The 12,280-nt window shown below is 42.4% G+C and overlaps 1 protein-coding gene across 2 annotated transcripts in view; it reads right to left on the bottom strand.

Moving 5' to 3' along the window:
* The window catches only part of LOC110523964 (zinc finger protein 462), a 95,661-nt gene that overhangs the window by 46,602 nt on the left and 36,779 nt on the right, over nucleotides 1–12,280 (bottom strand). For both annotated transcript variants that reach the window (XM_021603144.3, XM_021603145.3), the window contains exons 2-4: nucleotides 10,223–10,470; nucleotides 2,857–8,177; nucleotides 2,431–2,568 (exon numbers count right to left, since the gene is read on the bottom strand). In XM_021603144.3, the coding sequence (XP_021458819.3) occupies nucleotides 2,431–2,568; nucleotides 2,857–8,177; nucleotides 10,223–10,439 (5,676 nt within the window). In that variant the 5' untranslated portion in view covers nucleotides 10,440–10,470. The remainder of the gene's footprint in view (nucleotides 1–2,430; nucleotides 2,569–2,856; nucleotides 8,178–10,222; nucleotides 10,471–12,280) is intronic.

Raw genomic sequence — 12,280 nt, 5'->3', positions numbered from 1 at the left:
TTCAACTTTTCATAACAATCGGAAATCGGTATTTTTTGACACCGATTTGGCCGATCTTTAAAATAAAATGTAATTTCGATTTTTTTTTACACCTTTATTTAACTAGGCAAGTAAGTTAAGAACACATTCTTATTTTCAATGAAGGCCTAGGAACGGTGGGTTAACTGCCTTGTTCAGGGGCAGAACGACAGACGTTTACCTTGTCAGCTTGGGGATTCGTTTTTGCAACCTTCCGGTTACTAGTCCAACGCTCTAACCACCCGCCTTACAGGTAGTCAGCCTGCCACGCAGTCTCCTCGTGGAGTGCGAGGGTAGCAAGAAGTCAAGGTAAGTTGCTAAACTACCTGTTACGCGAGGGTAGCAAGAAGCCAAGATAAGTTGCTAAACTTAACTTTTTTATCTTATAAAAAACCATCAATCTTAACATAATCACTAGTTAACTACACATGGTTGATATTACTAGTTTATCTAGCGTGTCCTGCGTTGCATATAATCAATGCGGTGCCTGTTAATTTCTTATCGAATCACAGCCTACTTCGCCAAACGGTTGATGATTTAGCACTGTCGTTGCACCAAACCTAACCATAAACATCAATGCCTTTCTTTAAAATCAATACACAAGTATATATTTGTAAACCTGCATATTTAGTTAATATTGCCTGCATGAATTTCTTATAATTAGGGAAATTGTGTCACTTCTCTTGCGTTCCGTGCAAGCAGTCAGGGTATATGCAGCAATTCGGGCCACCTGGCTCATTGCGAACTGTGTGAAGACAATTTTTTCCTAACAAAGACCGTAATTCATTTTCCAGAATTGTACATAATTATGATATAACATTGAAGGTTGTGCAATGTAACAGGAAAATTTAGACTTATGGATGCCACCCGTTAGATAAAATACGGAACGGTTCCGTATTTCACTGAAAGAATAAATGTTTTGTTTTCGAAATGATAGTTTTACGGATTTGACATACATTATGTTTTGGGATAATCTACATATATCTACAATCAACTTTACAAATGACATCCTATAAGATTTTAGCTACCATACTACTGTAATAGATGATGATAAAACTTGTAGTTAGGGAAAAGTAGCCTTATTTTTGGGTCGCGGCTTTTATTCATTCTTCACATCTACACATTTTTTATTTTTATTTTTTTAAACTTGATATAAAACCATTTGTGTTTGTTGTAGAACGATCCGACTGGGCACACAACATAATTTCAATGTGGATAACTGGGTAATATTTGGTTGAGATGTTGATCAATGAGATTACAACCTATACTCACCCACTCAAAAAGACAGCCAAAATTGTTTTACACTTCCAATATGTTATCACTATGCCTTTAACCATCTAAAACCACATCCACATTCCAATGGAAAAACAATGTCTGATTTTTGGTTTAGTAGTCACACAAACTATTTAAAAGTTCAAATGAGAATACAATGTCAGATATGTTGCTTATTTATACAACAGATGAATGTGTTATCCCCGTGCTTCATCTAATAGCACAACCAAATGACGTGGATTGCAGTTGAGAATACATTTAAAGTAGATAGCGCAAGTGATCAGTGCTGTTCGAGATTCTGCACAGATTATTATAGCAATTGTAAAGATCTCCACAGACCTATTCCTTAACTTAGATTTTTGTTTGAGATGGGGACAGAAATCCCACATATAAACTATTCATTTGTTGACACACTGGAATACAAGCCAGAATAAGTCAGTGGCACAGATGGAACTATCCAAGCAGAACTATCCAATCTCCTTCAAATGTTGATATTTGGTTGCACAGACAACCAAACACAATTCAACATCCAGTTTGTCTACAACTTAATAATTGATGTGTTGGAGTCACATCTTCATCTCAACCAAACCTCAAAGATAAAGAAAAGGACTAACTCTAATCCAATCAAACTCTAAATGCACTTCAACTAAAGTTTCATTTGATTTAGTTCCATTCTTTCAATTAATCCAACATATTCATAATTAACTTGAAGCCAAAACCTTATTTGTGTTGTCTATTTTCTGTGAAAACCTGGGTTGAATTGAAACAGCTCTTGATGACTTTGCAAAAGCCATAGGGCTAAATAGTATCATTGATGATATATAACTTATAAAGTATGGTTACATTTAATATTCTCTGTTAAACCTACCCATAGATAGCAAGAGTGAATATGTTCAGTTATTCAGAGACCTCTCAATAAGGTTCCAGCTTCCAGTTGCTGTGGATATGTAACCTGATACCCCAGGGTCTTCTGAGGCAAACTCAATTCAATGAAATAATAACGTAAGTCCCCAGAATTGCAGAGTTTACGCTTAACCGGTTAAATCCTGAAGGTATAATGCATTATCATGTGGTTATAATGCATTGTAAGAGCATGCATGACCCCCGTGTGTTACCAAACTCTTGGCTATTTGATCTTACCTTGACATGGCCCTCTTTGACCTCCCCGTACTGGACATGTTTCCTCAGGTGGTTACAGATGGCTCTGAGAGTAGGGTGGACCTCCACACAGAAGTTACACCTGTAGCCGATCGGTGCTTTGTCAGCATTATTCACAAGCTAAAAGAAAAGAAAAAAGGGAAGAAAATGTGGTAAATCTAACAGCCTTACACTCATTCCACTGATATTCTCTATAACGGATTTCATTTCTAACGATAAAACTTTAAACATCAATACTATGTGTAACATTACTATGTTAGCCCAATACAGTGGAAATGCTTCATATACTGTTTGTTAGTTATTATTCACAGTCTCATTTTCATTCTCATTCTAGTCCAAAACAATGGGCACATCTAGTATTTTACTGAGATGATAAATCACCATCCTTTTGTAAACTCTTCTACTCACTTTCTCAGGCTTTGTCTCCGGTGGCTCGGACAACTTCTGCTTGCAAAGGAGCTGTTTCCTCCTCTCTTGCCGCATCGCCCTCTTCTGGAACTCCTCGTTATGGTTCATCAGGTGAGTGCTGAGGAGAGGAAGGCCCAGGAACTTCAACTCGCAGTGGGAACACTGATAGAGCTCTGTCTCCGTCCCATCTTCCGTGAGGCTGGGGTGGATGACAAAGTCCTGTTTGTGGTCCTTGCCACTGTGATGGTCGTTGTAGTGCATGGAGAGAAGTTTCACCGTGCTGAATCGCTGGAAGCATTTTAAACACTTGAAAGGCAGCCACTCGGCAACCTCTCCCTCTGGCTCGGGCTTCGGTTCAACCTCCACCACTTCTGTTACCTCTTCAACATGTTCTGGTTCTTTGGCATAGAGCACAGTGAAGTAGCGTCCAAGCTTGCTGGTGTGTTGCCGCTTGGGGAAGACTCCTGGATGGCGTTTGATGTAGTGTGAAACTATGCTCTTCCTGCTGAAGGCCTGGAACGCACAGAGCGAACACTCCCTCCTCTCCACGGCTAATCGTAGCTCCTCGCTCAGCTCCGACCCTTCAGCCTCCGATGCCATGGGCACCACCACTTTACTGGGCTTCTCCGTCAAAGTCTTGGAGGCTGCCAGGCAATGTGTGTAATAGGCATCAATGTCATGACGTTTCTGGTAATGTGCCGCCAGTCCTTTGCGAATGGGATTGGTGTATGAACAGAGAGCACACTTGAAGACGTTGTTCTTGCCTTCCGGTTGAGCTCTGACGTTGTTGTGCTTGATGCGGTAGTGTCGAGCTATGCCTTTTCTGGTTGAGCAGAAGTACTTGCAGAGCTGACACCTAAACACAGCATGGGTATCTCCTTTGTTGATAGGGAACTGGGTGAGAGCAAGTTTGAATTCGCTAACCTCTTGTACCTCTGATGATACACTTGTGGCACTGCATTCAGCGACCACCTCCTCTTTCACAGTGGAATATGGCACGAGGGAAGGCTTGAACATATCTGAAGCAGGTTGATTGTGATATTTTTCATAGTGAATTTTCAGTTTCTCCAATGTTCCATGAGTGTACGGACACATTTTGCATCTATATGCTCCATAACCCTGTCTTTGGGTCTTGCACTTGTCATCCACTTCAGTTATATCTTTAACCTGCTCGATGTCATCCGCAAAGTCCTCAGCGGTGACTTTCACCAACGGATGCCTCTTCTGGTAATGAGTAAGAACTCCATGGATGCGTGAATTCACATATGGACAGTGTCGGCACTTGTAAACCGAACTTGGATTTATATCAGCTTCTTGTGCGAAGTCAGCCGCCTTGACTTTCATGCCTGGGTGTTTTTTGCCATAGTGTGTCAGAAGTCCATGTAGGCTGTTATACTCAGACAGACATACAGTGCACTGGTAGGGGTTGTTGGAGATCGAGTTGCTTGTGTGGGAGAGCCTGGGATGGTATTGGTGGTGTTGGTGCTCTTGAGGTGAGGTAGGGATATCCAATGGTCCTTCATCGTGAGCAGTTGGAAGAAAAGTGAAAGGTGGTCCTTTAGCCATTGAGGGGTGGACTTTCTCTTGGGATCTTGGACCTTTGATTATGTCCAATAGTACAGACTCATCCCCTTTGACAGCCCAGGGGTGGACAGCTTGGTAGTGGTTGGTAATATCCCAGATGGAGCACGCCTCGAAAGCACAATCTCTGCATTGGTAGTGCTTACTGTCCCCAGCGTTCCCCCCTGGCTGGGAGGTGGTGGTATCAGGCCCGGCCCACAGCTTGCTTGCCATGTACGTGTAGTCAACATTGTGCTCTGGGTGGCGTCTTTGGTAATGCATTAGTAGCCCGTTGGGTTCCGCATGGGAGTAGATGCACCACTCACAGTGATAACCAGCCTCCAGGATGCCATCTTGGTACGCCCAGTGTAAAATGGTCATGGCTGTGGCTTTCACAGTAGGATGATCCTTCTTCAGGTGCTTCTTCAATGCGTAAACGTATGGAGATGTATAAGAGCAGTGCCTGCACTTCAGTGAGCGAAGACATCCGGAGGATGCCTCGGTCTCGGTGGGAGCAGCAGGGGCTATGGCAGAGGCGGCAGTGCCTGACTGGCCCATCTGCGCTCGCTCTCTTTGACTGCGGACCACTGCAGTGTGCCGGCGTACAAGGTCAGCATTGGACTTTGCGTCCCTGTGCTTCTTCTGGTAGTGAATAAGCACTCCTTTTACAGTGCGGTTCCCGTAGTCACAGTGCTGACAGAAGAAAAGCATCTCTGCTTCTCCTTTCTCTGTGACAACTCTAGCGTGAGAATTGCTGGACCCATCAAATCCATTGTTGTTGAACTGTTTGAGAAACTGCTTTGGGGGTGCAATCTGAAGCTCATCCATTAGTTTCATCAACCCAGAGGTGGGAGCGGCGTGCTTGATGTATTTCGCAGTCACCTTTATTTCTGGATGTCTCTTTTGATAATGGACAAGAACTCCCACTACAGAGCGGTTGCTGTACACACAATGTTTACAGTAGTATATCTCTTCATCTGTACCAAATGGCATGGTGGCGCTTGGCGACTTAGCAGGGGTTGGTATATTGATGTTGTAAGAAGAGTTGCCTGCTGACTGTGGCCTATCGACTGTGATAACTCTCATGGTTTTCTGAATGCGGAAATATGAGGCCTTTTGCTCTGGGTGCTTTTTCTGATAGTGAACCAATACAGAGTGCATGTTAGGGCTAGCAAAGGAGCATAAGTCACAGTCATAGACCACAACATTACCAACCTCTTTCAGGGCCTCTGTCTCAGAGCTTGAATCTTGTGTCTTTGCAACACTTTTGAGCACAGGACTGGACGAGGACTTTGGTGTGGAAGTGGAGGAGCTACATGTGAAACTCTTGGGACCGGAATTTAAAATTTCTCTAAGCGTTTGAGATTCTGCTCCCTTGTGCTGCTGTTCCACCACGTAACTCGAGAAGATCATAGCGTTGTTTATTTTCACCTCAGGGTGCATTCTTTGGTAATGGGGCATCAAGCTTCTGACGTTTGGACTTGTGTACGAACAAAAGCGGCACATGTACAACAAATCTGGCTGGTTGAAGTTCAGCACATTGCTGGCTTCTGGGTGGTGATCCATGTAATGCTCATGAAGGTTGTTGAAGTTGGTGTATTCGATGAAGCACTCCAGACAACGAAATACGGCACTTTGGTCCTCAGGGTCGAGAATGTATCTAAAGCTAAACTTAATGTAGGGGTGCATTCTCTGGTAGTGGGTGCTCACACTGCGGGCTGACTTGTTATGGTAGTCACAGTGCTTGCAATAGAATCGTGCCATCCCTGAGTCCTCTGTATAGTCAAGGTTCTCCTGGAAAGAAGTGTCCCGGCTGTCTTGGCTGCTCTGGTCTTGGAGATCCGCTTTAAGATCAATAGACTCCTTGTCCTCATCATCAGAGAGTGTCATTGCAATGGGAATGTTTCTTAGCTTTGACGTGAGGGTTCTTTTTCTTTTACCCACCCGGCCTTCGTAAAGCTTGTTGTAAACGTAGACATGATTTTTACTCTCACCGTTGTTCTCTTCCTTGTCTCTGCCTGCATCTTCATTCATGTTGAGCTCGCCTTCCTCTTCATCATCAATTTCTTCCAGATTAATCACCAGATCCTCCTGTTGCTGACTGATCTTGCTCTGAAGGTTGTTGGCAATTTCATCAATCCTAGTTCTCTTCTTGACTGGGGACAGATCCAAAGGTAGATCATTGATGGACTTCCTTGCAGTTTTCCCAGTTAAGTGCTTTTTGGATCCAAGTCCTAGAATTGAAGTCTGTGTTTTTTGTACCTGGCTCGGAGAACTGGAGAATGTTTCCAATTCCGAGTCCTGTTGCTCATTTGTAGAGCCCTCCAAGCTGGCAGCTTGCATGTCGTCACAGTAGGAGTGCTTGTGTTGCTGGTGAACTCGCAGCCCTTTCAGCGTGGTTGTCGAGAAGCTACAGAGTGTACAGCGGTGAGGATTTTGCTGGTTTAGATCATTGCCCACATTACTTAGCTTTTTCCCATTGACTTTGGAAGCAGCAACGTTTCCTCCGTTCACTGATTCTGGTGTCTCGTTATTCTGAGGACCTGGGCTTTCACTGGTCAGGTCCATGGTGTCCCAGTCTGAGGAGTGACTTTGCTTGTGCGTGCCTAACTTGAGAGGGCTGGTGCAGATAAAGGGGCACTCATCACACTTGTATACCGTCGTCTTCCCAGATAGGTGTATGTTCTCAATGTGACGGGAGATGCTTCTGCGATGCATGGTGAGGAAAGAGCAGAAAGGACACTGGAACCTGTTCATGTACCTTCTGAATGGTATCCCTTTAGTCTCCAGCATCTTGTTATCCTCTTCGGACAGAAGCTGCTTGGCAGAATCCCCAGTTGACAAGGGGTCGGTGTAATTGGGATCATCCTCATCACCCAGTTCCTCGTCATCTTCCTCAGAGGTGCTCCTGGAGTCGTCAAGCATGCTCAAATCCATCTCCATGGCAGAGTTGGAAACATCGGACATGACAAAGGTGGACCTTTCAGACAAAATGGAGGATCCCGTGCTGTTGGGCGCTACCGATTGAATCTGTGAATACTGATAGGGTGATATCCCAGAGGCAGGCTTGTTGAGCTTGAAAACTGAGGAGTTGACTACAGAGGAGCCTTCATTACCACTCAGATCTTTGAAAACCATTTTGGAGATAGGAGGGCTTCTGGGGGAGGAAGGGGAATCAGATTTAGAAGAGCCTGCGCTTCCTTCTCCTTCTCCACTCGGCTGGATGGTTGAGATAATTTTCACCATGTTGCGGTGCTTTTTCATCATGTTGTCACACCACTCTCTTCGAAGCGCTTGGTTTCCCCTCGACTTCCCCAGAGGTTTAACCATGGACTCTAGGATACCACGCTCTACCACATCTTCTGATAGTTCCTCACTGGGCTCCTCGGACGATAATGACTCAGGGTCATCAACAGCCTCAGACAGAGATTCTGGGGGGTCCAGATTTCCTTTATGATACATCTTCTGGTGCTTCAGGATCCTGGCTTTGCGTGGGGACTTGTATGTACAATACTGGCAGGAGAACACTTTCCCAAGACTGTCATGGATAACGATGTTATAGTTGGACTGTTTGGATGTATGGGAGGCAGGTGAGTTCCCGCCACTTAGTGAGGTTCCATGTACCTTATTGGTGTGTTCAGACAACAGAGATTTTGATCTGAAGTAACGAACACAGATTTTGCACTGGAATAACTGATTTGCAGTTTTGTTGGGATGGTTTGCTGACTTGCTGTATGGCATTTGGTTTGAACTTGAAAAGTCTGTTTCAAAGGAGTGGCCAATGGAAAAGAAAGGAAAAAAGAGATGATAAAACAGTATTTCCTTAAATAGCAATTTCAATGTTAATATACTGTAAATAGTAGAACATATTCATACCCCTAGACTTATTCCATATTTTGTTGTGTTACAGCCTGATTTCAATCAAAATGGATTAAATATATTTTTTCCCCTCATCCATCTACACACAATACCCCATAATGACAAAGTAAAAACATGTTTTTGGAAATATTTTACAGAAATATCTCATTTACATAAGAATTCATAATTTGTTGAAGCACCTTTGGCATAGATTACAGCTGTGAGTCTTTCTGGGTATGTCTCCAAGAGCTTTCACACCTGAATTATACAACATTTGCACATTATTCTTTTCAAAATTCTTCAAGCTTTGACAAATTGGTTGTTGATCAATGCTAGACAACCATTTTCAGGTCTTGCCATAGATTTTGAGGTAGATTTAAGTCCAAACTGTGACTCGGACACTCAGGAACATTCACTGTCTTCTCGGTAAGCAACTCCATTGTTGATTTGCCTTGTGTTTAAGGTTATTGTCCTGCTAAAATGTGAATGAATCTCCCTGTGTTTGGTGGAAAGCAGACAACCAGATTTTACTCTAGGATTTGCCTGTGCTTAGTGCCTTTCTGTTTCTTTTTTATCTTGAAAAACTACTAAGTATTGACTCAGGGGTGTGAAACTTCCAGTACTAGTCAAAGGTTTGGACACACCTACTAATTCAAGTATTTTTCTTTATTTTTACACATTGCAGAATAATAGTGAAGACATCAAAACTACGAAATAACACATGGAATCATGTAGTAACCAAAAAAGTGTGAAACAAATCAAAGTATATTTTATATTTGAGATTCTTCAAAGTAGCCACCATTTGCCTTGATGACAGCTTTGCACACTCTAGGCATTCTCTCAACCAGCTTCATGAGGAATGCTTTTCCAACAGTCTTGAAGGAGTTTCCACATATGCTTGTTCGCTGCTTTTCCTTCAGTCTGCAGTTCAACTCATCCCAAACCATCTCATTTGGTTTGAGGTCAGGTGATTGTGGAGGCCAGGTCATCTTATGCAGCACCCCATCACCCTCCTTCTTGATCAAATAGCCCTTAAACAACCTGGAGGTGTGTTGGGTCAATGACCTGTTGAAATCAAATGATAGTCCTACGAAGCACAAACCAGATGGGATGGAGTGTCGCTGCAGAATGCGGTGGTAGCCATGTTGGTTAAGTGTGCCTTGATTTCTAAATAAATCACAGACAGTGTCACCAGCAAAGCACCCCCACATCTCCTCCCCCATGCTTTAGGGTGGGAACCACACATGCGGAGATCATCCGTTCACATACTCTGCGTCTTACAAAGACACGGCGGTTGGAACCAAAAAATCTTTGGACTCATCAGACCAAAGGACACATTTCCACCGGTCTAATGCCCATTGCTCGTGTTTCTTGGCCCAATCAAGTCTCTTCCTCTTATTGGTGTCCTTTAGTAGTCGTTTCTTTGCAGCAATTTGACCATGAAGACCTGATTCTTTTTTGGTTACTACATGATTCCATATATGTTATTTCATAGTTTTGATGTCTTCACTATTCATCTACAATGTAGAAATTTGTAAAAGAAATAAAGAAAAACCTGGAATGAGTAGGTGTGTCCAAACTTTGGACTGGTACAGATTAGATATTTCTGTATTTCATTTTCAATAAATTTGCCAAAATGTCTAAAAATATGTTTTCACTTTGTCATTTTCACTTTGACATGTGTTGTGTGTAGATGGGTGAGAAAATAAATCTAATTCATCCATTTAAAAAAAGAAATCTGTAACACAAAAAAATTGGAATAAGTCAAGGGGTAAGAATGCTTTCTGAAGGCACTGTATGCAAAGAATAAGACATATACATATACATATACATATTATATCAATATCATAAATAATAATAATAACAAACATTTATCTTTAGCATAATAACCATAACCTTAATCATAATCATTTGTCCATAAACATCACCGTTGATGCAGTTCCCTTACCCGTTTCAGTTTGTGGAGATTTATTCTGCTCTTCTTCCTCCCCCTCTGTCTGGTTGGGGGAGTTCAGAGAGTCTGCCCTGGACTGGCAGGGACTCCCGTCCCCCTCTCCAACATCAGTGGGCTGCAGGAAGGCCGTGTGTACATCCTGGATGTGGGTCTTGAGGTCGTCGTACGACTCAGCACGGAAGTCACAGCCATCGCACTGTAGCACCTCCATCGCTGAGGACTCCCTGGAAAATCAGGGAAACCTGGTAAGAAAAAGACAAAAGAGAATGGGTGAGGCCTCAGACTCAGACAATAACATGTCACATTTAGGCCTCAGGGGTGGAAACACAAAAGTCTGAATCTTTAGGCCTAGCACCGGTGTAGGCTAAAAACCTGTGATAGAAATGTAACAGAGAGGTTGAGAAAAGGCTGGATTCTTCAGCTCTGACATTACTGCATTGCATACTAAGAAGAAGATCTGTTTTTTTTGTTTGTTCCATGGTTCCAAGAACAATGGCGAGCTGAGGAGGGATTACTGAGTTGATTTGTTCCATTTTATTACCTTGGGATAAGCCACAGCTGGAGTGCAGCACCGTCAAACTGCATCCCAAAAGGCACCCTATTCCCTATATAGTGCACTACTTTTGAAAAGAGTCCATAGTGCTCTGGTCAAAAGAAGTGCACTTTATAGGGACTAGGGTGCAATTTGGGATGCAACCATCAGACTGCATCCCCGTATCTACATCACACATACAAACAATTCCCTCAGATTGCATCACGCCCTAGCTCCCTCTCAAATAAGATTGAATGAATCCACTGAGAGAGAGAGAAAGGTTTGTGACTACAGTGCTATTCTGTTCCTTGATGAAACACACAACTGATGATAAGGTCAACATCACTTCCGAGCTGGTATGACCTGTCACCTCTGACCTTGGCATTCTAACTAACCAATGGCATTGCTTGATAGTCAAACTGACTTCCAGTACTTACTCATAGCCACCAGATATATAGCCACTTCATTCATATTTCTGTTTCAAATGGATAGTTTTTCATGTAGACCAATGCCACAGATGTATTGTTGTTGTGAAACAAACATAAACCCAGAACTTGTGTGGCAACCACAAATACTCCAAATGGTAACCTTTCCATTCTAAAATATGTTTCAACAAATACAGTATGTAAAATAAAACAGGCCAGTTCTTAGAGCATAAAAAAATACCAATAATAGGAGTTTATATTCAGTTTATATTCAGTGTCATTTAAAAAGGAAAAAATATATATATTTCAACGCATTAATAAAACTGACAGAGTGAAAAGTGACTGGGGCATAAAATGGCTGTTTATGTGGCAGTTTTGACAGTTTTTTATCAAATGGTTTTCTCCTCTTGTCCACCCGATGACACAGAGAGACACATGGCATTACCTTGAAATGTAACTCGTTAGCAATTAAACTGGCCATGACGCGATGTGCACTCTTTTTTAAAAATATTATTTTATTGGATTTAACACTTTCTTTAAGCTTAACTAAAACACTAGGCCTAAATCTGCAGATAGCAGAAGCAGAGGCAATATTTAATACATTTTCCATCCATTTGCCAGAGGTTCTCTGTGCTGTGCATTTGTCTAGGCCAAGGACATTAATATTTCCATGTATTTAAAGAGGATTAATGCTTCACACTACTAGCACAGTGTAGCCCAATGAAAAATCACAACATAACATTCTGGGGGTCATTTATTGGTAAGATGTCTATAAAATTTGACCAGCCCTTATGGCAATGGCCTATAAAATCAGTGCCAGACAGTTCCTGTTCAGAAAAATAGAAAGTAGAGAGCTTACAAACTGTTGCATTGCAGAAACGCTGTTATTTGACTCGTGTTCCTATCTTACAGACCCATCCACCAGCATTCCCTTCCTAGGAGAAGCATTTGCACTTTCACCATGAGCAGCTAACCGATCGCTGGAGGTGTACATACAGTGCCTTGCGAAAGTATTCGGCCCCCTTGAACTTTGCGACCTTTTGCCACATTTCAGGCTTCAAACATAAAGATATAAAACTGTATTTTTTTGTGAAG

The sequence above is a fragment of the Oncorhynchus mykiss genome, chromosome 5, assembly GCF_057628025.1.
Source record: "Oncorhynchus mykiss isolate SJ-2025 chromosome 5, ASM5762802v1, whole genome shotgun sequence".
Lineage (NCBI taxonomy): Eukaryota > Metazoa > Chordata > Actinopteri > Salmoniformes > Salmonidae > Oncorhynchus > Oncorhynchus mykiss.
This window is presented reverse-complemented; position numbering and strand designations above follow the sequence as displayed.